The 27,937-nt window shown below is 36.8% G+C and overlaps 1 protein-coding gene across 1 annotated transcript; it reads right to left on the bottom strand.

The window, feature by feature from the left end:
- LOC127160167 (polyunsaturated fatty acid 5-lipoxygenase) lies at positions 1-27,913 on the bottom strand. The gene is made up of 14 exons (XM_051102816.1): positions 27,797-27,913; positions 19,521-19,701; positions 19,350-19,428; positions 14,876-14,995; positions 14,626-14,735; positions 13,697-13,869; positions 13,377-13,523; positions 13,053-13,256; positions 6,855-6,941; positions 5,707-5,876; positions 5,440-5,558; positions 5,182-5,282; positions 4,903-5,073; positions 1-777 (listed from the first exon to the last, which is right to left on the bottom strand). The coding sequence occupies exons 2-14, from the start codon at positions 19,555-19,557 to the stop codon at positions 598-600; spliced, it is 1,698 nt and encodes a 565-aa protein (XP_050958773.1). The 5' UTR covers positions 19,558-19,701; positions 27,797-27,913; the 3' UTR covers positions 1-597.
- Positions 27,914-27,937: the final 24 nt, after the last annotated feature.

A 27,937-nucleotide genomic window follows, 5' to 3' on the forward strand; every position in this document is an offset into this window, starting at 1 on the left:
GTAAGATATCAATGTAACTGAAGGTAAAAAGTTTCATTAAAAGTAAAACAATACCCTACAAAAGACCACGAACAATATGTCAGGAGTAATTATGACTATGTAAATGAATAAATGAATCAAAAGACGTGTCAATGAGCATGTTTACATGCACACCAGTACACTGATAACTCACTAAAATCAGCTTATTGAAATAACCAGTTTCCCTGTTTACATCCAAATCAGTAACCTGACAATGCAAATCAAGTTGTTGACTTAAGAATAATTGGTTTAAGTGCATTTAATCACATTCAATGAATACCATAGTATAGATATGATTATGCAAATGTATATGAATAAAGAAAAGTAAGAGAACAATAAAACGGTTGTATGTGCTCTTTGAAAGCAATGCCAGATAACTGGTTCTGCTTTCTTGGCATGAGCTGGATTAACAGTCACCACCTCAGATAATACCCCTTAATTTCCAGCAACAAGAAGCATAAATCAAACAATTTCTGAAAATATGTGTGCCTTATAAGTACAGCTGTTCGTCTCTGTCAAGTATCCATTGGCTGTAAATGCTACGGTCAGGACTGGCAACATATTTCTAGAAATATGTTCTTAAACTGCAACACTGTTGGGGATTTTATCTGGGGACAAATAACAATAATCCATTGTTAATGTTTTATTCCGGCTCTTGATTTGGTCAGTCAGATCATCTAGTTTCTTGCGGAAAGTCTTAATGGCTTGCTTCACCGGTTGCTCCGTGAAGTACATATCTGGATAAAAGCCCAAGAACCGCTGGGGGAAAGAAAAATAGATTATTCAGAGTAAAGAACTGAAGATTTGTCATTATTTTTACACGGTAAATGGTGCATAAATCTTATTGCATGAATCTTTTAAATACTGCCCTTCCACAAATGTTGCATCTAACAGGAAAACTCATGCGAATGCATATGCAATAAGGTCAGCCACCAAATAACCATCAAAAATGTCCATGCCTTCTCAGTTCTAATTTTTCACTGTGTCTTTAGTAAAAAAAAATGTATGCCACAAACGGGGTTTGTGCTGACACACACTGATAATAAATGTGGCCCATTTACTGATAGTAAATCTGGCTTAGGCTACATCTACATTAATCCGGATACATTTGAAAACGGAGTTTTTGTTTTAAAACGCTCTCCATCCACACTAGTGTTTTCAAGCGTTTTTCAAAAGTTTTTCATCACACTGAAACATAGGAAAACAAATTCACCATACTGCGCATGCGTAAAAACTCACTGAGATGATACAGACGGAAGAGACATAATACGTTTTCACACAATTCTTGGCAGGATCATTTTATTTACGTAATATATGGATCCATGTCGCGCGCTCTCATGTTTGATCTAAAAAGCAGCTCTCATTTAGTTGCAGGAGTCAGGAATAGCAACTGTGAGTACATTTTCTGTCATCTTTTTAGGACTGTAATATGAAGAGGGTACAAATATATCTTTAGCAGCAGTTTAAAAAAGTAAATAGCACATAACAGCCACAATTACCGGTATAAACATGGATATCTATTGGTAAAATATGCGTCACATGACTAAACATGCTTCATCGTTTTCAAAAGCCTCCGTTTTCACAGTCCACACTGAAACGCGAAAACGCCATTTTCAATTTTATCCACTTTGGAGAGTGTTTTCAAAAAGCTCAGTTTTCCTTGACCAAAAACGCCGTCTCAGTGTGGACGGAAGGCCAAAACGGAGAGAACAAAACGAAAACGTATTAGTGTGGACATGGCCTTAAAAAAGAGAATGCATATTTGGCAAGCTGTCCGAAAGGGAGGGCTATGTGCTTGGAATTCAGCCCTAACCCAGAGAACTCCCCCCATATCCCAAAATGGGATCTGCTTTTTAAGCCTGATTTCATAAATATTAGGGATGTAATGGTACACATATTCGTACCAAAAATGTTACGGGTCTTTCGGTTTGGTACAGATGTGTACCGAACAAATACAGCATTTTTCCCCCAGAAAATTCTAACAATAAATGGTGTTTTGACAGTCTTTGATGTGGTATGACAGATTGCTGTATAAACGCCTCGGAGAGCCGCTTCTGGGACGGTTCAGAAATGTGCTGGTATAAACATAAGCACTGACTAGAGTGGACGCAATCAGCTCCAGTGGCCGCATTAGAGCCGTTAACATTTGTGCAGTGTAAATGAGGTCCATTCAAATGGCAGCATCCTTCCTCTTTACTATTAGCTTTAAGTAAAGAGGCTGCGCTTAGACCCGATTGTGGAGAGAAGTGGCGAAAATAATAAGAAATATATCGCATGACATCATGTAATTGTTCAATCAGTGTTTCAACTGCAGAAAGATGGAAATAAAACGTCACATAGCATTTCATTTACCTCAAGTGATCAGTGTCCACAGTTCGTTGGTTCACTAGATAAATTAAGTCTTGAAAAGAGCATTTTGCGAAATATTACACTAAAAACTCATTACATTGTACTTTACCTGTTAGTCTTAACCCTTTAACTGTCACTTGGCGCTCTTTTATTCGTTGTTCTTTTTCTTTATCAAATATTTTAGAAATCATCATAAATTATATATCATTTGAAAGCTTAGAAGCCCAAGAATCATCCTATGAAAACCATTTTGAAATATTTGGATATTGTGTTACCATGGAAATTGTACTGTAAAATCTTTTGGCGGTCTCCTCCCCCTTAGCGGCGGTATCAAGTGTCATATTACAAAATGCATTATGGTCTTTTAGAATCCAAACTTTTTATAAATTTGACAAAAAACATGTCATTGGAAAGGTCTGAGTCTCAGGATTTCATATTTGGTGGTTATTTTGTGATAGAAGTAAAATTGACATTTATACATATGTAGACTTTTGTGACAGAAAAATGCATTTTAAAAAATTCTATAGAGTTTGTATGGCACCCGGTGGCTGTTTGTGGTATAACGCCCTAAACTTTCACAGGAACCTCAATTTTTTCATATCAACTTCAAATTTGGAACATAACTTATTTAGAAATAAGGCTTCAATTTGATATCAAATTTAGGGTAAAACCTGTTATGTAAAATATGTATTTTATATATAATCTAATAAAAATGGTACAGCGGATTTTCTTTTCAGTAAATTTAAACTTCTATAACTTATTAATAATTTTTTTTTAAATCCACTCTTGTCATAATCTGCTGTATTCCAAAGTGTTCATAAATTACAACAATTTAGGTTTGGATAGTGCACTTTCATACCTATTTTAAAAAATGGGGAGTGACAGTTAAAGGGTTAATTATGTAATGTAGGTTTAAATTAATCTGTTATGAAACATGTTATGACAGCCACTGTATAATTGAATGTATTTTTAACAAATAGGAATTTTATAGTTTATAAGTTCATTTTAAATCTCCATCATCTGCAATGCATGACAGCACAGAGTGGCAAACGTTTACCATTAATGGAAATAATTGTTAAAGACCGCTTTTAAAAAAAATGGTCAATGACTAGCAGAAGCAGTTGCCAAATAAAAACTATAAAATTGAGGTCAAATATTCTAATTTTGTTTTTTGTTTTTAACAGATTATTCACAGATTATCACTGTGAAATTTAAATTTTGTGCAGTTAACCACTAGCTATAACGATTATCTTGAATAATTAACATCAGATTGAATAACAGAATAATTAACATGTGATTTCACAATCATGTCTTTTTTTTATATATTTTGGAAGGACTTCTTACAAGGTGCACACACAGACATCATTCGCCAGCGTATGAATCTCAACAATGGCGACAAATCGCATATTCAGATAAACAGATCAACTCTGAACTTCACAAATTAAGCTACTAAAGTCACATAAAAACAGTAAAAACAAAATAAAATAGTAAGAAAAAAAAAATTACAAAGAAAATTTAGCTCATAATTTATTCATGCCGCAATGCATGATGGGAGCCATAGATAAGTTTTGATGAGTTCTGAGTTGATGGTCACCATTGTTGTGATTCTTCATGTCTGTGTGTATTAATTAAATATGTTTTGCAAAGTGTTTGATCAATATAAGTTTTTAAAAAAATGTCTGATTATATATATTATATTGTTCACAGGGTTGATGTAATCAGTAAAGAAATCTTAACTCAATTTTACCAGCCACTACATGAATATTATGGCAAGAATCATGCAATCACCCTGGATACCCTAGCAACCACACAGCAACACCATATATTATCTGTTTTTCTAATAGACTGCATTGCCTTCAAAACATTCAGACTTTAATCTTTCCAACTATTTTAAACGGAAAACTATTTTAAACTAAAAACAGTTCAACTTAAAACTTTTAAAACTTTCTGGCTAGGCTTTTTCAAGCCAACTTAAAGTTCGTCTGCAAACTTTACTATCTAGTTTTTAATGATGTTTACTAACTTCATGTTTACTAATCTCCTCACATATTAATTGAATTGACTCTCTGAATGTGATCCACCTGTGTTAAATTGGCTGAACGTGCTCCTCCAGAACTTTGTTGGTCATTAGAAAGATCATTACAAAGAATAATTTTAAAATGCCTACATGCATTTCAAAACAATCGTTGGCATTTTGTGTTTTAACTCATGCCTTGATGCTCTATACCAGGGGTCACCAATCTTGTTCCTGGAGGGCCGGTGTCCTGCAGAGTTTACCTCCAACTTTCCTCAACACACCTGCCTGGAAGTTTCAAGTGTACCTAGTAAGACCTTGATTAGCTGGTTCAGGTGTGTTTGATTAGGGTTGGAGCTAAACTCTGCAGGGACACCGGCCCTCCAGGACCGGGCCTGGTGACCCCTGCTCTATACCCTCAGCTAGTAACAGGTTCATTCTTATTCATATTGATTTATATAAGGCTTCTGCCATGTCCTCTAAAATTCTAAGTGGAAAGTATATCCAATCAGATGTCAAACCTCATTTTCCTGGAACCGAGTGAGGCTCCAAGCTGTTCCAAGAACCAAAGAGGAGCAATCACGGTCAGGCAAAGTTTCCATGATAATTTTCAGATTCACTGTGCCCTTGTCTTGAGGAGGTGGCTTGCGCATGGTGGAAGGACTGTTAGGGATCCAGCCATACCAGTCAAACTGGAACGCAAAAGTTTTCGCACAAATGTCAGCCTTATAGATATCATCCAGAATTTTGCGTAGCATTTATTAACACTCTTGCTGGTGATCTTTAAGTGTGTTTCTCACCTGTCCAAAGTTGACAGCAGCATGCTGTGCTGAAGCTGTGAATATCACAGCAGTCAGGTACTCAACTAGCTCCACTCGACTGTACAGACCCTTTGGGAACTCTGTAAACAGTGGCAATATACATTTATCTTGTGTACATTTACAGCTGATTTGATACACACAAACATGGATATAGAATATACAAGAATACAAACAATCACACATGCTTGCACATACAAATGTACACTGACATTCTGCTTAAGTTGAACCTGTACTCACTTTCAGTCTTATCTTGGAGGCCATGGAGGGAAATATCCTTAACAAATTTTTGAATCTCCACATCACTCCGAACGGCCTCGTCGCTGTCATAGTAGATCTCAACCACATCAGAAACGAACCTAAAGGAAGATCAATAAGAGAATGAATCAAAAAATGTCAATAAAAAAAACCCTGGATGCCAAATGTATTTATTGGAGTGTATGTGGACTAATTTGTAAATCTGCACTTGTCATAACTAGAATGAACTGTTGTTGCTCTACCACCTACCGGTTTAATGTCTCCCAGATCCTCATGCCATCCTCTCTGTAATAGTAATTGGGTGCTTTTTCCATTCCTCTAGCTTTTATCGCCTCAGGGAAACACAGGGACTTGTAGGTTAAAGTCTCCAAGCCCCTTTTCATCAGTTCCTTAATCCCATCTCCACTTAAGCTACTTATCTGGAAACAGATCATTCTGTTAATATTTTGCCTAAATATTTTTATATTTAGCCCACTGAACTAACCATCTAGGAGATGAATGGTGAAGTTTTAGGCCCTGTCCCAAATGGCACCCTAAACCCTTATGGTCTGTACTTTTGTAACATAATACCATTTTGCTTGTTGGGTAGACGTTAGCTGCAAAGCTTAACCATGTGCGGGTTTGGTGGAAGTGTATGTTGAAAGCACATAGCGGTCTCAAAATGGATGCTCGTGAGTCCATAAGACTGAAAGTGCACATGAAGTGTTCTGTTTGGGACAGAGCCTTATTGTGATTGTTACTATGGTTGCAGATACTTAGGAACTGCATAATATACAATATTGGAGCAGACATCAGCTAAACAAGTACATGCAATCAAATAAGCCTCCAACTCTGCTCCTGGAGAGCTGCCGTCCTGCAGGTAATCATAGGCCTGAGTATGGATTCAGATGTCCTGATCCGATTCTTAAAATCTCAATTGAATTTGAGTCACAATTCAATTTGATTCTCAATTTTTGATTCACTTCAATGAGTCATTTTCACTGGCCACACCACAGAGCAACAAAAGAATTAAAATATTTATTATTTTTGACACATGTACCTTTGTATTGCAATAAATAAAATTGCAACACCATTTTAGATACCAATGAAAATTGTTTTTTTTTTGGCATGGCTGGTTTCTCGAAAGCATCGTAACAATGGTCTCTATGATCAACTCAGTTTACAATGCTTTTGGAAAACCCAGCCCTTTTTCGGACTCTCATTTACAGATGACAGGTTGCAGAAAGAGACCATTTTTATTACTGCTTGATAAATATAACACAGCACAGTGGTTCTGTGAATTAATTCTGATTAAAGCAAAAAAATATGTATATAAAATGTCACATATGCATAGAATTGTTTTGGATCCTAACAAGACGCTGTTTACCTGTGGATATATTAAATTAGGTGTAATCTACCTTACTGAAGATCCCGTCTTCACTGATGAGTCCTTTTCGGGCCTCTGCATTAATTGCAATTGTGAAACGGACATGAGGCACCAGTAACTGTAAGAAGCAAACAATCCATTTAATTGTGTGCATTAAATCATAAAACAAATATATTAAAAAGCATAACCTCAAACAGGAAAAGTGTTTCCCTTCCAAATGGGAAGTCGTGCTGAGGCTCTAATCCTGATATTTTGATCCTACGGTAGGATTTGGATCCTGTTTCATCATGATGCACAATTATGCTTCCAATATGCACAAATCATAGGATTCGCACATCACTCACGCACATGTGGTGTATAAATGGAATAAACTAGCGTAAATATGACTACATGAAATACATTTCACTTTAATAATTGATAGATTAAAGAACAGAACTAAATAAAATAAACTTTTGTAGCCTACACTCATTTGTGTGACACTAAGTTCACACTGCACAATTTTAGCCCTGACTTTCACTCGCCGGCAGGTTTTGCGAAATTGCAGACAAATGCCCGAAATCAGAGACAAATCGGTGCTTGTTCACGCAAATGACAATCACGTAGCGTGAATCATCAAATACACGATCTGAGAGAATTGCCGATGCCTGTGAAATATTTGGCATGCTGAAAATCTGTGTGAAATGAGTTCTGACTGAAACATGCATCGGCGATGACCCTCGGGGAGGAATTTTGTTGTGTTTTTTCTTATGTTTTGTAGGAAAGCCTTTTGCCGTTTATCTAAGATGATTTTGGAAGCGTTTTTAACATTTGTTTCTTATTTATTTGGTTCCATCGTGTTTGCAGATTTGCAGGGTTTTAGATTTAAACCGTGTGTAAGTTATTTGTTATTTTATATTAGGGCTATAGCATGATGTATTTCTATTCATTTTGTAGATAAATTAAACTATGCTATGTTTAATACATTTAAACATTAAACATTTAATTGAGTTTGTCATACTGTTTTGTTGTTGTCAGTCATTCGGTTTGTAGTGTGTACCGAACCGGTATCGAACGGTTCAAAACAAATATGTGTATCGTTACACTCCTATAAAAATAAAACTAGGGTTAGGGCTAGGGTTTTGCAAATAATAATCTTCTAAGGACAAAATATTTATTTTTTGTGGACAAAATATATTTGAAATATATGCTAAATACATGTTGAAATAGTAAATAGATTTTGCATCAAACATTGTATATATAAATTGTATGTATGTATATATATAAATATGGAAACAGATAATTCAGTTAATAAATGCATTTTTTTAATACTTGAATATATTTGAACTGACTTTTGAATATATTTTTTAAATTACTTTTTAAAAAAATATATTGGTAGAAATATATATTTACGTAAATATATTTTAGCAAATATATTTTCGGCCATTTTTTTGTATAATTTTAAAATATATTTTAAATGTGGAAATACATTTTCACAAAAAATACAAAAATACATCAGTAGAAAATATATTTATGTGAATATATTTTAAAATATTTTTTAAACAAATATATTTCTTGACCATTTTTGTATATATATTATTTTACAATATATTTTGAGTGTATAAATATATTTTCAAAAATACATATTCATTTAAATTTTCAAAATAAACAGTCATTTCACCAGTCATTTTAATGCTGTAAAATGACTAAAATCTGTAACAATTTAGCGGTTGTTTTAAGTATTGCATCAATATAATTCTCATTTTTATACAAATAAATACAATATTATTCATAGAGTATTTCTTTTTTTCTTAAATATAATAGAAATGTATGTAAAATTACAAAAATAAAAGTGATAATATATGAAATCACCATCAGATGGTGCAAATGGCACCATTTCTCACTATTAAAACACAATAAAGATCACATGACTTGCAGCAACAACTGTCTAACAAAAACTGTAAAATTCAAGTGAAATTTCCCAACTTAAAGTGCTAAAATTGTATTTGAACTTTAACAGTTATTTTACAGATATTACAGATATTTTGTATCTTTCAAAGTAGGGCACGACCCCGCTAAGGAAACAACAAGAAACAACAATAAATAAAACCATCAAAAAATAAATAAATAAATAAATAAACAAACAATCATTACTTCCCATATTGAACACTTCTAATAGTAGAAGCCTAGAACAGCCCCACATATAACATACAGTGGAAAGTATTCAGACCCCTTTAAATTTTTCACTCTTTGTTATATTGCAGCTATTTGCTAAAATCATTCAATCAAGTTCATTTTTTCCCTCATTAATGTACACAGCACCCCATATTGACAGAAAACCACAGAATTGTTGACATTTTTGCAGATTTATTAAAAAAAGAAAAAATGAAATATCACATGGTCCTAAGTATTCAGACCCTTTGCTGTGACACTCATATATTTACCTCAGGTGCTGTCCATTTCTTCTGATCATCCTTGAGATGGTTCTACACCTTCATTTGAGTCCAGCTGATTGGACTTGATTAGGAAAGCCACACACCTGTCTATATAAGACCTTACAGCTCACAGAGCATGTCAGAGCAAATGAGAATCATGAGGTCAAAGGAACTTCCTGAAGAGCTCAGAGACAGAATTGTGGCAAGGCACAGATCTGGCCAAGGTTACAAAAAAATTTCTGCTGCACTTAAGGTTCCTAAGAGAACAGTGGCCTCCATAATCCTTAAAATTGGAAGACGTTTGGGACGACCAGAACCCTTCCTAGAGCTGGCCGTCCGGCCAAACTGAGCTATCGGGGGAGAAGAGCCTTGGTGAGAGAGGTAAAGAAGAACCCAAAGATCACTGTGGCTGAGCTCCAGAGATGCAGTCGGGAGATGGGAGAAAGTTGTAGAAAGTCAACCATCACTGCAGCCCTCCACCAGTCGGGGCTTTATGGCTGAGTGCCCCGACGGAAGCCTCTCCTCAGTGCAAGACACATGAAACCCGCATGGAGTTTGCTAAAAAAACACCTGAAGGACTCCAAGATGGTGAGAAATAAGATTCTCTGGTCTGATGAGACCAAGATAGAGCTTTTTGGCCTTAATTCTAAGCGGTATGTGTGGAGAAAACCAGGCACTGCTCATCACCTGTCCAATACAGTCCCAACAGTGAAGCATGGTGGTCATGCTATGGGGGTGTTTTTCAGCTGCAGGGACAGGACGACTGGTTGCAATCGAGGGAAAGATGAATGTGGCCAAGTACAGGGATATCCTGGACGAAAACCTTCTCCAGAGTGCTCAGGACCTCAGACTGGGCCGAAGGTTTACCTTCCAACAAGACAATGACCCTAAGAACACAGCTAAAATAACAAAGGAGTGGCTTCACAACAACTCCGTGACTGTTCTTGAATGGCCCAGCCAGAGCCCTGACTTAAACCCAATTGAGCATCTCTGGAGAGACCTAAAAATGGCTGTCCACCAACGTTTACCATCCAACCTGACAGAACTGGAGAGGATCTGCAAGGAGGAATGGCAGAGGATCCCCAAATCCAGGTGTGAAAAACTTGTTGCATCTTTCCCAAATAGACTCATGGCTGTATTAGATCAAAAGGGTGCTTCTACTAAATACTGAGCAAAGGGTCTGAATACTTAGGACCATGTGATATTTCAGTTTTTCTTTTTTAATAAATCTGCAAAAATCAACAATTCTGTGTTTTTCTGTCAATATGGGGTGCTGTGTGTACATTAATGAGGAAAAAAATGAAACTTAAATGATTTTAGCAAATGGCTGCAATATAACAAAGAGTGAAAAATTTAAGGGGGTCTGAATACTTTCCATACCCACTGTATGTTCTGAAACCCAGAATTAATATTTTGAAAACCTAAATGTATTACAAATGTCCTGAATATCAGTCATAGAACAAAAAACATTGGTGTGAACAGCCACCATAGACTTCTAAACAACCTAGGGGGTCATCTCTGTGAAGAAGCACATACCTTTAAATGAAAAAACAGTTCTTAATCCTGGACACTAAACCACTGTCCTCTTGTTTTTTTTGTTTGTTTTTTTTTGTTTTGTTTTTTTTACACAGAGCGACATTGTTAATATCAACCGCTACTGTCAGCATCCTTTCGCCAAAATGTAGCTCGGCAAACTCTTCGGCTTTTCTCGCATCAGTGAACACAGACTCTGTGCCATTGAAAATTACTCTCAACTTTGCTGGGAATAGTGTTTCATACCACACCCCTGGCTTGTCATGGAGTAATTCTTTTGCCCTGTTGAATGCTGCTCTGTGCTTTGCAACTTCAGGAGTAAAATCCGGAAATATACAGATATTTTGGCCATTGTAGACAAGGTCCCTTCATTCTGCAGCTTTCCAGAGGATCGTTCTCACGTCTCGAAAATAGTGAAGTCTCACTCTGAGAGAATGCAGCGGGTCGGTGTCATTCGGGCATGTACGCAGAGCCCTGTGTGCACAATCTACAAGCGGGTATTCATCCATGGAAAGCACCTCTTTCAGAAGTTCAGAAACAAATGTATTCATCTTCTTGCCCCGTTCGGTCCCTTCTTTTAGTCTGGTAATCCACACATTTTGTCTTCTAGATCATCCCTACAAATCCATGCACTTATCTTTCAGCCCATTTACTTCATTCACCTCTGATTGAAGCTTGGATACATCATCTGAAGTATGTGTGTCCGACAGCTCTAGATCGGCGAGGGTAGAGCCATGTTGCGCTGTCGTAGTTTGCAGGGCCTGAATAGCTGCCTGGGTTTCCAATTTAAGAGCAGATATTTCCCCTCTAATAGTAGAAGCCATTTCTTCAGTCCGAGTATTGATCGAATGACATATTTCTACATTGGTAGCTCGTAGATAGTAACGTAATGGGGCAGCCAAGTTGGGCTTGTAACCGAAAGGTTGCGGGTTCGAGTCCCAGGTCCGGCAGGGATTGAAGGTGGGGGGAGTGAATAACCAGTGCTCTCTTCACCCTCAATACCATGACTGAGGTGAGACCCTTGAGCAAGGCACCGATCCCCCAACTGCTCCCCAGGCGCCGCAGCGATAGCGATATGGCTGCGCACTGCTCCGGGTGTGTGTTCACGGTGTGTGTGTGTGTACGCGTGTATCACCATACTTGGCCACATGTCACGTCCTTTCCTTTCCTTTCCTAATGGCCTCCAGAATAGTAATGTCCGTCGATCGTTGCAAAGCCTCGTCTGGTCGCCCAGCGTTGTCAGGAGAGCTCGGTGAAGTGGAGCCTATTTCGCACTGCTTTTTTCCTCTTAAGGTTTGTTGCTTTGAACTCACTTTCATCTTGTCACCAATAAGAACGTGAAAAACTCAACCTAACTAAGGCTTTAATGAAAATTTTTATGCAGATATAGTCCTTCAAAATGTCAATTTATCTTTGATTTTTGTGGGAGCTGCAAAGAGTGGGGTCTTGACCCTTGATTTTGTAACATTTATATTTGTTTGGGACTGCTCTAACTATGTTTGAAAAACACATCTGTTACAGCAAGGAAAACTACAACCAGGTGATATTGGTTTGTTATTGATGATGTGTGATAATCATCACAGCACAATTTATACAGTATAGGACAATAGTGTAGTAATTTATGAAGGATTTTAAAAGCATAATAAACCACAAACACTTTGCATCATGTAAAAACAAGGAGAAACATCACAAATCAGTGTATGAATCTCAACAATGGTGACAATCAAAAGCTTCATGCTGCAATGCAGGCTGGTTAACTAGTCTCTGTGCCGTGAGTGCACTTTGACCTCACATTGTGGTCATAGTGTGAGCACACATTGAGGGTGCTGTGAGGTTACACTTTTAGCTCTCTGTTACTTCACAGTGTTACCACATCACAAGTATCCAGGGAGCTCATAGTGAGATCAAATTGTTGAGTGGGTTTATAATAGGAAGAATCGTTGACTACTATGTCAAGAAAAGAATTGAGAATGACAATGAGATTGGGTAGCACTATTAAAACTTGTTCTGGCGCAGATCAGGGCTGGTTATAAGGTACTATTTGGCTGAGATTTGAGCCAGTTATGGCTCATGTGTGGCTCATGTCTGTAGTCCAGATCTGGGCCACTCGACGGCCATAATTCCTGCCGCATTTGGACTAAGTGTAACTTCTTGCTTGGCCCAGAGCTAGGCCAGATGCCAACTGCTATGGAGGATATGCCCTTCATCAATAAATTGTCATACATGAAAGTGCAATTTTCAGCACTAAATCTAAATATCATGACCACGTATAGAAAAATATGTACCTTGTATACAGGGTGGACCGCAGAGAGCTGTCTGTACATGGCTACTTCAAACACCTCTGAGAGCAGGTGAGTCTTGAGAAGGTGTGTGAGCAGCTGGTGTACATTAAAGTCGGCAGATTTTACCCACATCTTGGCAAGCATCCAGTCGTATTCATCATCATTTGGGAGAAAGATTGGGCTAACGTCCCCTCCTGTTTGACTGAGCTGTGTCAACCAAACAGACATTTTGGTCAAACAACAAACAATGAGTAAATTCACAGCAAAAACACGTATTTAGGTTAATTTAGGTTTTCAATTGACACCGATTCTTTATGCGACATATACCTGAATGGCAATTGGCACAATTTGATTCAGTCTGTTGTTGTACAGTAGACAGATGGGTGCAGTCACATAGTATGGAGTATTTTGGCTTGACTTATTGGCGTGCAATCCCTCCAAGATTTCATAATTCGCTATGTAGATGTTTCCTGCCTGTAAACGTGGAGATATTTTATTTAGAGTACACAGGTGTATAGTTCAGAACAAATGATTTGTAGGTTAAAATAACAATGATCTAAGTCATTTACTAAAGTATGTGAAGCATGTCACAATGCAACAAACAAAATCTGGATTTGAAAAGCAAATTGCATGTTTATGTTTCTGACCTTTAATTCCTCATCTAGTGTGAGACCTCTCTGAAGAGAGCCCTCCACCATTTCATGAGTGACTGGAAAGTTGTCTGGAAGTTCCACACACTTGCTGATCATAACAGGATTGCAGCCATTCAAAAACTGATAGCCAAACATGTAATCCGTATTCCAGTTTTGGATCACGTTCTCTATCCAGTTTAAAAAAAAAAAAATTAAGTCAACTGTCAAGGGTTTACAGGTGTGAAAAAGCATCCCCATACTTTCCCACAACAATTATGTTTGGATAAAAAAAAAAAAAAAAAAATAATAATAATAATAATAATAATAATAATAATAATATATACAGGGGTTGGACAATGAAACTGAAACATCTGGCTTTAGACAACAATTAGTATGGTGTTGAGCCTTTTTTGTGGGCAATACGGCATAATTTCGTCTTAGAAATGACAAATACAAGTCCTGCACAGTAGCCAGAGGGATTTTGAGCCATTCCCTTCTGCAGTACAGTGGCCAGGTCACTACGTGATGCTGGCGTAGGAAAACGTTTCCTGACTCATTCTTCCAAAACATCCAAACTTAGCTCAATAAGATTCAGATCTGGTGACTGTTCAGGCCATGGGAGATGTTCATCTTCACTTTCATGTTCATCAAACCACTCTTTCACCAGTCTTGCTGTGTGTATTGGTGCATTATCATCCTGATACACCGCACCATCTTCAGGGTACAATGTTTGAACCATTGGGTGCACGTAGTCAACCTTCACTCTCTGATCTTACTGGTGGCATGTGCAGTCAGTGAAGATTGGCCACCAGGCTGTGCAAATATAGCCATGAAACCTCCAACACTAGTGTTTCAGTTTCATTGTCCAACCCCTGTATATATTTAATGAAGAAAAAGAAACAACAATAACAACAAACATTCTTGACAATAAAAATAATCCAAACCTAACAGAGTGTTATCAAGACAATAACGTGTCAATATATGTTCAAAATTCTCTAGATCTTCCCAGGACTGAAAGTACCCTTTAACCGTGTCCAAGCCTTGGTCTAAAACCCTGAAACAGAATGCATACAGTATAATTATAGACATGAACGCTACATTTGCATGGTACTGCATTTGTTCTGAATCACTCTGAAAAAAAATACATGATCAAATAATCATGGACTGTGGCCATGACATATTCCCCAGACTTACAGTTTAACGGAATTCCAAGTAAAGTGTGCTTTTTTTTCTTTATCAAACTGAAAATCTAGATGAAGATCATCCAGCTTGCCATCTATGATTGGAGGGAAGCCCGGTTTCCAATTGTTCCATCTTCAACAAGAAAAATGACAACATTTACTTATACAATTACAACAAGAACAACATTTAAAGGTGAAGTGTTTTTTTTTTTTGGTATCATAGTTTCGTTTAGGAATTTATAAATATGATGTTTCTTGGTTGCCTTACATTTTTTTCCTTTAACATACAAATGGCAATAGGCCTGTTTACACCTGATCGCTTCATGCATTTTCTCTGATCAGAGAGCTATCCGATCACAAATATTCCAGGTTTAAATGACCCCTGAAAAGCATATTAGATGGATTTAAATCCATTTGCTCAAACCACTTTAGGAGCTGGCTGCATTCCAGGCGAAACCGTCTAAATGCTTCTGGTTGTTGAAACCATATATTTAAGTTTTACTCCTCCCAAAAATGTTCAAAATAAACATGTGAGAGTGTGTTTTAGGCTGTATGACGTTATATTCAGAGATGATAGCGCTTCTGCAACACGTATTGCAGTGGAGAGTGTTTTTTCAGCAGCTGAGGGGCAAACTGCCACAAATTAAACTGAAGGTAAGTTGCAGACCCTCAACACACAGTTCATTTACACATCTTTATTTAAAGAAGTGAGATTAAATAATTTTAAGTGTCAGAGCTGCTGGAACAACAAAAATGACAATAACATTGGCCGGTGACATCCTATGACATCACTTCCGGCCGATGCCTCCTACAGAAGAGATATCTCTCTATGGGTGAAACATCCTCCCTTAAGGCTCCCTCCCTGCTATCTGAGCCCCTTCAATGTACATCTTGCTTGAATAGCAGGGCATATACAGCAGCAGGTCAGGCTGTGGCTTCGTTCCACATGATGGCTGTGCTTCAGGCCTATTAGGCTGGATAAAGTTTAAGGGCTTTCCCCTGACGAGGTAGCAGAACTACACCGTACCACGGACTTGGCTGTCTGTGCTACCAAGCAGGCCACAACTGCTATGGGCAGACCTATGGTGGTTATGGAGAGGCACCTGTGGGTAAACCTGGCGGACATCAGGAAGAAAGAGAAGGTCTTTCTACTTGATGCGCCGGTTTCACCTTCTGAGATTGCTGGTACTTCCGTTGAGACGTGATAGAGAAGTTCAGGGAGACGGAGCAAGGTGCGTTCTGCTGCCTTTTAAAACCTTCTACCCCACCTGACTGAGTTTAGGTGAGACCTCCTGCATTCGCACTGCAGTCTCTTTACTGGCCCTATATGGGTTATGTTCTATGATGCATAGAACTGCCTGACTGATGGTCCAGACTTAGTCATCGAACTTGTCCTACCAATGCGCTTGTGGATATATACCATACTGGCCATGGTGGGTGAGTACAATCCTTTTTTCTCAGTCACTGAAAACTGGTATCTGTTTGTTTAGCTGCTTTGTGCTTGTTTTGCAGTATATACGGTTGGTTTTGTGTGTTCCTCCTATGTTTCAGGGTTAGGTCCTCTGCCAGTACCTTCCTGTTGGTCACCGGACACCCGGTTGCTATTGGATGTCTCTGTCATTGGATCCGGTCTGGATGAAAGCTTGCTGGATTTTGCAACCAAATCACTAGGTGCTGAAAGATTGTGTAATTTTAGACAAATGCATTTACATTGTGACTGTGCCCCAGATGCAATCAACAGGAACTGTCTCTGTAAAGGTGTGAACCAAATGGTCCATACATTTAGAATAACAAAGAAACAGCATTTCTCAGGAACTTCTTGTAGATTGCAGGATCTCTAGCGGGAGGTCCTGATAGTATCTATTGTTTCCATTTGTCTTTAGGTATAAAGTTCTGTCTTACAGACAGAACTATGGGAGAAACTATGCAGAAGCTAGGGTGAAGCAATGCAAAAGCTTGAGAGAAGCTATGCAGAAGTTATAGAAAACTTAGGAAGAAACTAGGAAGAAGCTTCGGACCCTTACACGGGTTAAGATCTAGAAGACAGCTATGCTACACGACTTTTTTCAATAAACTCTTTTCCCCTGAACTTTGGTCAAGCTTACTTATTTTATGTATTAGAGAAATCTAATACATATGGCGAGCCATTCAAACCACTGGTCAGCCAAATACAGCAAAATCTAACAGTGCTAAGGAGGAAGTCTCTTTGGTCGCTGCATTCCTGTTACATCACTGCAGCCCCAGGGCCTGTTGGTCCTTCTATTCAGGTAACCTCCAGTATGGCGTGCTCACTCACACCCTGATGGCGTTGCTCTGGGGAGCTGCCTGTCCAGGCCGTGCTTTCCATGTTTTGCCCTGAGGGGCTTCATGGAAACTAGATTAGCTCTCTCGTGTCAGAGCTTTTATTGCTGAGACATAGAGCAGCTTTGCTTTCTTTTTCCATTGTGTCTTCCCAGTTAAACAGTGAACTGCCACTCTGAGGAGTCACCTAGAGTTAACTATCCTTCTGGATGTTTTTGAGTGAGAGGTGTTTTGACAGAAACCCTCCCAAGCTCTTCAAGTATTGGGCCTATGGGGTTTAGTGCCACTGTTGGTTGCCCTGAGAAGGCTCCCCTTCCCTGGAGGGCTGAGGGTACTGATGCATGTTATATCACATGAGTAGTTTAAACTCATTTCTGTAGGAACAATTCTATCCACCTCAAAGCTGGATCTTGTTTTGATACTCTGTAATGTCTCTCCTAACATTGGATGAGCATGGCAGTGCTCCCCTTCGCTGAGGGTCTTCAGCGAGTATGCCACTCCTAGGTGGAGCACATGAGTACCTCTCTAATGTCAAGAGAAGGCTCTAGTTAACTTCCAGGTTGTAGCCTTGGTGGGATGCTGGTGCTGTTGAGCAGTCGGGTCTTCCTCTTCCTCCCTGCTCTGGGGGCAGCCCAATCAGGTTGCTCAATACTGAGCGCTGCAATGCTCCCCTCACAATAGAGGGTCACTTTGAGCATAGTTTTTGCTTTTTAGGAATAAATTATGATTAAGCTTAGGTTTAGACCCATACAACAAACAACATTTTCAAATATTATTTCAAAATATACAAAGAATGGCCAAAAATATATTTGTATTTAGTGTGCAAAAAACTTTGTGGAAAAGTTCATGAAATGTTTTACAAAACAGATATTGCTTGAATTATTTTGATGAGATACCTTAACTTTAAAATAAAATGGTAAAAAAAAAGGGTCATATGACAGGCAGAGGATTATTAAACAACTCCATAAACAACACTACCAGCTTCACACATTACTGACCAGATTAACCTGATTTCTTACACAAGTTCTTATTGAGAATGAACAGGTTTAGATTTTTACTGAAAATAATAAAGTTTGATGTTACAATGATGGAGGTCAATAATATATTACCAACACCAAGATCTATAAAAAGTTAACAGTGTTGTCTGTCAATCAATTTAAAAAATAATTCATAAATTACACATTTTTGTGATAATTTTACACTAAACCTCCAAATTAATGTAGAAACAACATAAAGAATATAGCTGCAAGCAGCAATAACCGGGATTCGAGCAAATAAAGCCTTTAATGTGCTATGCAAGTTGTTCAGAATAAGGGAATATATCATACAATATGAAGATCTAGTGTTTGTGTGAATAGATGAGCAATTTTTAACAGTTTGAGGCCATTTACCATAGAAATCTTGTGTTTTTAAAGCCTTTTTAACTTTTATAGCGCCACCTATGGTCCGATCTCCATGAAAGTTTTTGTTTAGGTTTTATAGGCCTTTGGGTATACGTGGCAACGCCCCTTCTTAAATGACCCTGTTATAGCTAACCAAAGGTAAAATTCAACATTTTTTTAATAATTATTGATCTAGGGAGTCCAGAGAATATTACTGCAGTGGTTTGATCGAGATTGAGTGAAAAACCTAGGACTAGTTCGCAAAAGTAGGTTTTTAACATATTTGTGAATATTTAATGAACGATTTGATTGACAGCAAAGGTTCTTGAGGCAAAGTTGTTCATCATGAGGAGATCTATCAAATGATATGAACATCTCATGTTTGTGTGAATATTTGAGCATTTATTTAGCCATTTGAAGCCATTTACCATACACAGCTTGTGTTTTTAAACCCTTTTTAAGTGTTATAGCGCCACCTATATAGCGCCACAGTTTTTTGCATATTATTTAAATTAGAATATTTTACTTTTATTTTATAGTTTTTGTTTGTTTGTTTGTTTTTTACCATATTTTGTATTCAAAGTGTATACAAAAATGGCCAAAAATGAATTAGTAGAAAATATATGTACGTAAATATATTCTGAAATATATTTAACAAATAGATTTCTTGGCCATTCTTTGTATATTTTGAAATATATTTTGAAATATATATTTTTTGCTGTATGGGTATTTGTGTGTCAAGCACACTGAATTGTATCTGAGGGAATAAAGAAAAAAACTACAACAAAGTCTGTTTCATCCAACCTGAATGTTTTCTGTCTAGATTCCAGTTCTTTTTGTCTTTGCGCTTTAAGGAATCCAGTTTCATTCTGAGGCAGTCGTGCTAAAGTGAACACACAAAGAAATACATAAATCAACAACAATAATAATCCTTCATTAACAACTGGATAATGAACAAACTGAGTGTGAACGTACCACTGCCCTCTCTGATAATCACGTCACTTTTGTCCATCCAGGAGTAACAGGGAAACTCAAAGAATTTTCCAGAGGGTGCTTTTACTCTAATCTGCTCACAAAACCATGGAGAACCTCCAATTTCAAGTTTCACCTGGACAATGTCTCCAAGGTCCTTCGTTTCAGAGATGTCAATGACGTTCTGTAGTGACATCTTTTATTAGACATACATTATATGATGCAGAATGGATAAATGTAACAAAATTCATACGATTCTACGATAAATTTTACGATGATTAATTCATCGTAAAATTAGAACTAAGCTAAACCTCAGAAACTTGAGGACTGTTTAAAATGATGGCACTTGATGTTGACTGCTAGAATATTTAAAAATGTAGAATATGGTCATGCAGAATAGAGCATTAATATAAGTACTAATAAACAGCCATTACCATACTAATATGCATGCTGATCTAATGAAAAAAAGCAACTAGTTAAAAGAACTGGACCGTAAACTAAAGTGTTAGCATTATTTGTATTATGCTACTTTGCTTGCTACTTTGGCATCATATTTACTGAGTTTGGTAGAGATCACCTGAATCACATAGGAGGAGTACCTGATCATTTTATTTTATTCTATTTTTTCAAATCAAATTTCAAACCAAAATAGTCATCTTTCTGTTGGTTGGTGCTATTGACTAAAAATGAGAATTAGAGGAGTTTGGTAACTATGGGCCAGATTTACTATCAGTCTGGGTCAGTGAAATCTCTCTCTTAGGTGTTTAAAAAAAACTACTGTCAGGATTAACTGAGAAGGAGTGGACACATTTATTTTAGTTGTTGATTGTATATGCACTGGTAGGAGTTTCTAAAAGTATTTAAATGAATAATCCAACATGATTTACTAATATTTGTGCTCGTCAATTTACTGGTAATCGCATTATTATTTATCGGCCGAAAAAGCATGTCTTAAACCTAAAGGTTGTGTTGATGATTTGATCCAAAAACATTTTTTGTTATACTGGTTGAAATTGTTTTCACATTCTGATAGCAATCATTAATGAAAAGTGATCTAAATGAATTTATATAAATAAACATGTTCTGTGGAAGGCATAGGACTTGAAAAATTTGTCCAATCATTTCATTCAATCCAATTGCAATGATCGTATGTCCTACCTGTCTGTCAATGTCTGTGTTTGCATACAGTATCACTATTCGACTCTTCATGCAGATATCATACTGCATGTCATCAGCTCAGCTTCGAGCTTCACTTCAGTTATACACAGACAGCTAAATAGAGCACTGATGACAGAGCTTTACATCTTCTCCTGCATTGTGAGTACATTTGTTGTTAAACTGATGAAGTTTTCTTAATTCTGTGGTGCTTACTATCTGTATAAGGCCAGCTCTTGGACGTTATCTTAATATTTCATCCTACCCATCAGATTGTTCTACACAGCAAAAAAATACAGTGTGAAATTAACTCTCCTGGGAGTACACGTGAGACCACACTCAAGAGTGTGAAAGTGTTATAATCAGAGTGTTAACCCTTAAAGACCTAAAACACTTTTGGGGCACCTGACACACCTGTACTTTTCTTTGTTTTCTTCAGACCTATTCTAGCAGTCAGCATCAAGTGCCATATATCATTATAATCAGGTGAACTTGAAGTTTATGGCTAGCTTAAAGTTTAATGTCCCAATTTTCCTTTTATTTTCTCTAAAAATTAGTGAATTTCCAGAATTTTAGGAAAAATACTAGAAACAGTTGTGTGTTTTTTACTGTGTACTCAAATAAAAACTCCTGAAGTTTGGATTTTTTTCTTTAGAAAATTGTATTTAGGTGTTTTACACTTCCAAATAAAATTTTGTCTACATATAACATTCCCCAAGAAAGTTATAGCCATTTATTACAATATTACTATGGGCGCTTTTTAGTGAAAAACAGGCCTATTTAGTTTATTGACAATATAGATGTGTCCAAAAACGTTTCAGGAGTAAAGTCACAGTAGAAACAGTGTTATATAATATATATATATATATATAAAAAGAGCAAATGATCTTTACAAACTATATAAGAAATAGTTACATAATATAACAACCAGATCGATCCGCTGGCTGTAGTCTGCGTCGGAATCTCTTTTACCGGGACATTGCATAGCAACGCGGAAACCTAAATTCCATTGCTTTATCCGACATGTACAGCTGATTCATCCTTGTTTTTGGTTTCTAATATTTTAAAGGGCTCTGTCGTTTGTATTTCTGCGCTTTTTCAAAGAGTACTGTCAAGCAAATGCAAGCAAATGTGTTATTTTGTGTTTATTTTCATGCACGCACAAAGCGTTTTACTTTCACTTTGCGGTTGTTCGAATTTCCAAAGAAACATGCTAATTGATGGTTGGAAAGACCAAAACCTATGTTTATTGGTTGAATAGATGACAGTTTTAACCAATCTGGGAACGTGGGTGGGACTAAGCATCAAAAATCGTTCCTGTTTGGCTCAGAGGAATGAAATGCATTGGTTTCATCTGATGAATCAACGCTGAGGAAATGTGATGACGTAATCACGTTTGCTACGGAGCCTCTGAATATCCAAAGACAAATGCCATATCACTGAAAAGAGGAGAATGTCTACATTACAAGACATTTTAAAGCATTCAAATTGCATTAGCGGTTCAAAAGTTATTAAACATTTAATAACAATGGTTATTTTTAGCCGCCGCCAGCTGTCTCGGTTTTTGAGGGTTAAATTAACACTGAAGCAGAATTAATGAAATCATTAACCGATTAAAGTCCTCCTATTATGCCATTTTAAAGGTTGCTAACATTGTTTTATGAGACTCCTAAAAACACTTTAGTTTTCTTCAAAAATATATACAGATAATAAATATAGATAAATATAGATTTATTTTTATCTAATTTCTAAATGATTCGTAAACAACTCGAAGAATCAGTCTCTCTAAACCCCTCCTTTCCGTGAGCCCTCACTGCTGTGATTGGTCAGATGGCATTGATTTTACCTTACCAATTCGAGTCTGACGATGAAACAATTGAAGTGGCTGATTGATATGGAACAAAAATAATGCCAAAAGTATTTGAAATAAAAAGCTTGTTGAATTACACAACTGGGAAAAAAAATGCATTGCAATTAACAGTGCTTACATTTTAATGCATTGTATTTTCAGGGGTTGCATTTTTGTGCGCTGCATTTTAACATGGTTGTATATTTAAGTAGTGAATATTTCAATTGGAAACATTTCACCAACTTTTTCCATTGTTAAAAATTCAATAATTAATATTCACCTCGCAAAATCCATTTCCAAAATATTCAGTTTGTTTAATAATTCCAACAATAACATTCGTCAGACAATTTTTGGTTAATTTTATTTCACTTTACAAATTCGTTTCCGAAAATTCAGTGGTTCAAATTCGACAGCTCTTAGCAGCGAACATCCGGGAACTGCAGGAAAAGCAGTAGAGTACCGATAGAAGATCGCCATCTGCTGTTAGACGTCCTCACCAGCAGGTGGTGATAGTGGCTGTAAACGGCTTCATCAACAGGCCTGTGCAAAGCGATATGTGCCAAGATGGACCAAGCGGAGAGTTGATCATCAGCGCACGCAGTGTCTTTCTGCCCCCTTTCTACTGGTGTCCTTTTACTCCTCCATAAAAGACCAATTTCACGTGCAAATTGGTAAAATCGTGTAAACTGCGCGCCTAAAAGGTCAAATGCACGCAAAATGCGCAACTTAGTTATTATTCACATAAATCCTCATTACTTATGTAATATATTAACAATAATAAAAGAATGAAAATACGTGTGTAACAGTAAATTGGATCCGTGCGGCTCGTAAAGTTACTGCTTTTACTGGGTGCTTGTGGCGCATGAACTAGCAAAGTAAAAAAAAAATTGCATGTTTGTTTTTACTTTTAAACAAGTGAAAAATCATGCCTTTTTTTGTCAATATATTATATTTTGAGGGAGTTACATAAATGTCCACTGTAGTAGACAACATGCGTCAAAGGTATACAAAGTGAATCAATAAAAATAAATGTGTGGTCTTAACATTTTTTTTAAATATAAATACACACAAGAACATCCAGTAACAATTGTTGCACCTCACATTTCTGTGCCGTCATGACATAGCTTGTCGTTACTGAATGTTCTTGTGTGTATTCAAGCCATTTTCCCATAGTGAATATTTAAAAAAAAATGTTAAGACCACACATTTATTTTTATTGATTCACTTTGTATACCTTTGACGCATTTGTCTACTACAGTGGACATTTATGTAACTCCCTCAAAATATAATATATTGACAAAAAAAAGGCATGATTTTTCACTTGTTTAAAAGTAAAAACAAACATGCAATTTTTTTTTACCTTGTTAGTTCATGCGCCACAGGCACCCAGTAAAAGCAGTAACTTTACGAGCCGCACGGATCCAATTTACTGTTACACACGTATTTTCATTCTTTTATTATTGTTAATATATTACATAACTAATGAGGATTTATGTGAATAATAACTAAGTTGCGCATTTTGCGTGCATTTGACCTTTTAGGCGCGCAGTTTACACGATTTTACCGATTTACACGTGAAATTGGTCTTTTATGGAGGAGTAAAAGGACACCAGTAGAAAGGGGGCAGAAAGTGTTTTGCTAATTGCAAAGCCCTAAAATAACATCCTACAACAAACACTGCGTGCGCTGATGATCAACTCGCCGCTTGGTCCATCTTGGCACATATCGCTTTGCACAGGCCTGTTGATGAAGCCGTTTACAGCCGCTATCACCACCTGCTGGTGAGGACGTCTAACAGCAGATGGCGATCTTCTATCGGTACTCTACTGCTTTTCCTGCAGTTCCCGGATGTGCGCTGCTAAGAGCTGTCGAATTTGAACCACTGAATTTTCGGAAACGAATTTGTAAAGTGAAATAAAATTAACCGAAAATTGTCTGACGAATGTTATTGTTGGAATTATTAAACAAACTGAATATTTTGGAAATGGACTTTGTGAGGTGAATATTAATTATTGAATTTTTAACAATGGAAAAAGTTGGTGAAATGTTTCCAATTGAAATATTCACTACTTAAATATACAACCATGTTAAAATGCAGCGCACAAAAATGCAACCCCTGAAAATACAATGCATTAAAATGTAAGCACTGTTAATTGCAATGCATTTTTTTTCCCAGTTGTGTAATTCAACAAGCTTTTTATTTCAAATACTTTTGGCATTATTTTTGTTCCATAGATTGACAAGTTAACACGGACTACCGTGTAAAGTGCACGCAATTTGCTTATGTAAGCGAACAGGGCACATCTCTATGTTGGAAACTTCAACACTGTATAATGCATTAAGGCGGCTTGGGTTCAGTGCAGCCCTTCAGAGCGCAGCGGCAAAAGTTCAACTCATTTAAACTTTGAGCGCGGCGTGCGTGTCTTGCGCGCCAGTGATGCGCTCCTCTGCGTGTGAGTTTTGGTCGACGCAGAAACAAGCCGTCCTTGCATGGCAAAAGCAATTCAAATGAATGTGTTTCATAGCACAGCGCTTTCCGCATTCAGTGTGAACGCCGCTTCGTGCGCCATCCTTTATCATTACTCCAACTAATGAAACAGACAGAGTCAAGCTGCATCAATCACACATTTTTAGACTACAGTGGGCCCACAGCTGAACAACAGAACTACAGAAGCGTGATTTAGCCGGTTAGCAAGACGTGGAAGGTTGTTACACAACATAACATACACAACTATGTATTTTGAATGATCACTAGAAAATACAATCTTTGTAGATTCATCTTTTGGAAGTGAATATAAAACAAATTTACGTAGGATACAGCGTCTTCTCGACATGACGTAAACCACATGGAAATTTTATTGTTTGTGAGCGGACAAGTTGTTCATGTAGAACGAGGGCGGACATTATGCAAATAATTATGTTACTTCATGACGTATAGCCAAAAAAGAAAAAGATTCAAATTCCTGACTCATTCAGTCAATTGTGAGCCAAGTCCTTTTTTTGATAGACAATAACTTTATTTATCATGCGCTGTCGGCTTCACAACATTGCAGATAGTTTATGTTCACATACAGCTACACGACACACTGCATGAAAGGTCATATTTGAAAAGGCATAATAGAATGACTTTAATTAAGTGATGATTAGCCATTATTGAAGACACCTGTTAACAAGCAGAATTACCAAAGACCAAAATCACAACTTTTGTGTCACCATTATAGTGGTCAGTGTTTGCTTTACTTTGGCTCTTGACCCTTACATTTTTAAAGTTAGATTTTGTTTGGATGTTATACTGATTTATAACAGACAGAAAGGAAAAAGTGATCATTTCACCTAAAACACTGAACTCAATTAGAGCCTAAACCTAAAAGAACTCAACTTTCCTTGTTGATTATAACAGCCCTGTGATTCTGAAGTACTCACTAATTAAAAATGTGAGGGCCAAGAGCCCAATTAAAGCAAACATTGACCACTATAATGGTGACATGAAAGTTGTGATTTTCGTCTTTGGTGATTCTGCTTGTTAACATCAGGTGTCTTCAATAATGGTCAATCATCACTCATTTAATCACTTAATGATCTCATTAACATTAACTCTGCTTCAGTGTTAAATTTAACTGATTTTAACACTTTCACACTCTTGAGTTTGGACTCACATGTACACCCAGGAGAGGTCATTTCACATTGGATTTTTTTGCTGTGTAGCAGGGTATACTGTGCATGCTCTCATTAATTTAGTTTTATGACATATTTGACTCAGTGAATTTTGTTTCCTAACATTTCAGTAGAAGGTTGATATATACTTGATATATTTTATTATACTTTATTATACTCTCATGGATTATGCAGCAAATGAAGATTTAGGAAGGAACTCCTATCAGAAAATGTGTAAATAATGATACCCAGCAAAAAGCCCAGAGTTAAATTAACTATCCTGGGAGTTTATTTGAGTGTTATTTGTCTCCACACTCAAGAGTGTTAAAAGTAACACTGAAGAGTGTCAAATTAACACTGAAGCAGAGTTAAAGTTAATGAGATAATTAGTGATTAAGTGATGATTGATCATTATTGAAGACACCTGATGTTAACAAGCAGAATCACCAAAGGAGAAAATCACAATTTTTAAGCAACCATTATAGTGGTCAGTGTTTGCTTTAGTTGGGCTCTTGACACTTACATTTTTAACATTAGACTTTGTTTCTGTAATCTACAATCAGACAGATGTTTTTAAAATGTATTTTGCTTAAGAAACTTTTATTTAATAATAATAATTTTAAAAAAACTTTAAATAAAACACACAGACATGAAGAATCAGCGTGAGAATCACAACAACAGTGACCATCAAAAAAGCATGTTGTAGCCAATCAGAACTCTTCCATGGCTCCCATCATGCATTGCGGCATGAATAAATTATGAGCTGAACTGTCTTTGTAATTTCTTTTATTCTTACTATTTTCTTTTGTTTTTGCTGTTTTTATGACTTTTTTGTAGCTTGTTTTGTGATGTTCAGAGTTGATCTGTTTATCTGAATATGCCGTTTGTCACCGTTGTTGAGATTCATACACTGCTTCTTGATGTCTGTGTGTGCCTGAACAAAACACTTTTCAGAAGATTTTCTGGATCACAACAGCTTGTAAGATATATATATATATATAAGACTTTCAAGATAATCATTAAAGGAAACCATAACGCAGATACTGAACTCTAAATGAGTTCAACGACTATGTTATGTTAAAACATAGTCATCACCACATGGTGACTTGTGCTCTTGGTTTGTCTGGCTGGTTTGACTCAGTTACAGCTGCCAAACAAAATCTAATGTTAAAAATATAAGTGTCAAGAGCCCAACTAATGCAAACACTGACCACTATAATGGTTGCTTAAAAATTGTGATTTTCTCCTTTGATGATTCTGCTTGTTAATATCAGGTGTCTCTTAAAGAGTGACTAATTATCTCATTCCGTGTCACTCTTCAGTGCTACTTTTAACCCATTGAGTGTGGACTCAAATAAACTCCCGGGAGAGTTAATTTATCTCTGGGTTTTTTGCTGTGTAATTTTAGATGTTTATTTACTATTTGGAGCATTTGGGATCAGTAGACAAGGACGTAATGAACAAGAAACATCACATTTTTGAGAAAACTTCAAACTTGACTAAACCTGACATTTTCGACTTCTTTGGCCTATAGCTTAAAAACAGACCATATGCATTCACACTCATTTTGACAGCATGGGTCACATATTTATATATTGTGTTAAAATAATTAAGTTCTTACCTCTTTACTTTTTTTCACTGGGATTTTGTTACTGCTCACATTTTTTGAGTTAACCAGCGTCAGGAAACATTTCTTTATTACCTCAACACCAGTATATATAAACACCTTGTAGGTCACCTTTTTGGGTGCTTGAAAGACAAA

Source organism: Labeo rohita, unplaced genomic scaffold (assembly GCF_022985175.1).
Source record: "Labeo rohita strain BAU-BD-2019 unplaced genomic scaffold, IGBB_LRoh.1.0 scaffold_30, whole genome shotgun sequence".
In the NCBI taxonomy this organism is placed as follows: domain Eukaryota; kingdom Metazoa; phylum Chordata; class Actinopteri; order Cypriniformes; family Cyprinidae; genus Labeo; species Labeo rohita.

Bases quoted from the DNA above. Each gene is read 5' to 3' on its own strand.
- LOC127160167 (XM_051102816.1), bottom strand. From the start codon at position 19,557: ATGGACAAAAGTGACGTGATTATCAGAGAGGGCAGTG. The intron at 14,996-19,349 runs GTTGGATGAAAC...TTCTTGTTGAAG, and splicing joins TCTAGACAGAAAACATTCAG to ATGGAACAATTGGAAACCGG. The intron at 5,559-5,706 runs GTAGGTGGTAGA...ATCTTCCTTTAG, and splicing joins ATCTGGGAGACATTAAACCG to GTTCGTTTCTGATGTGGTTG.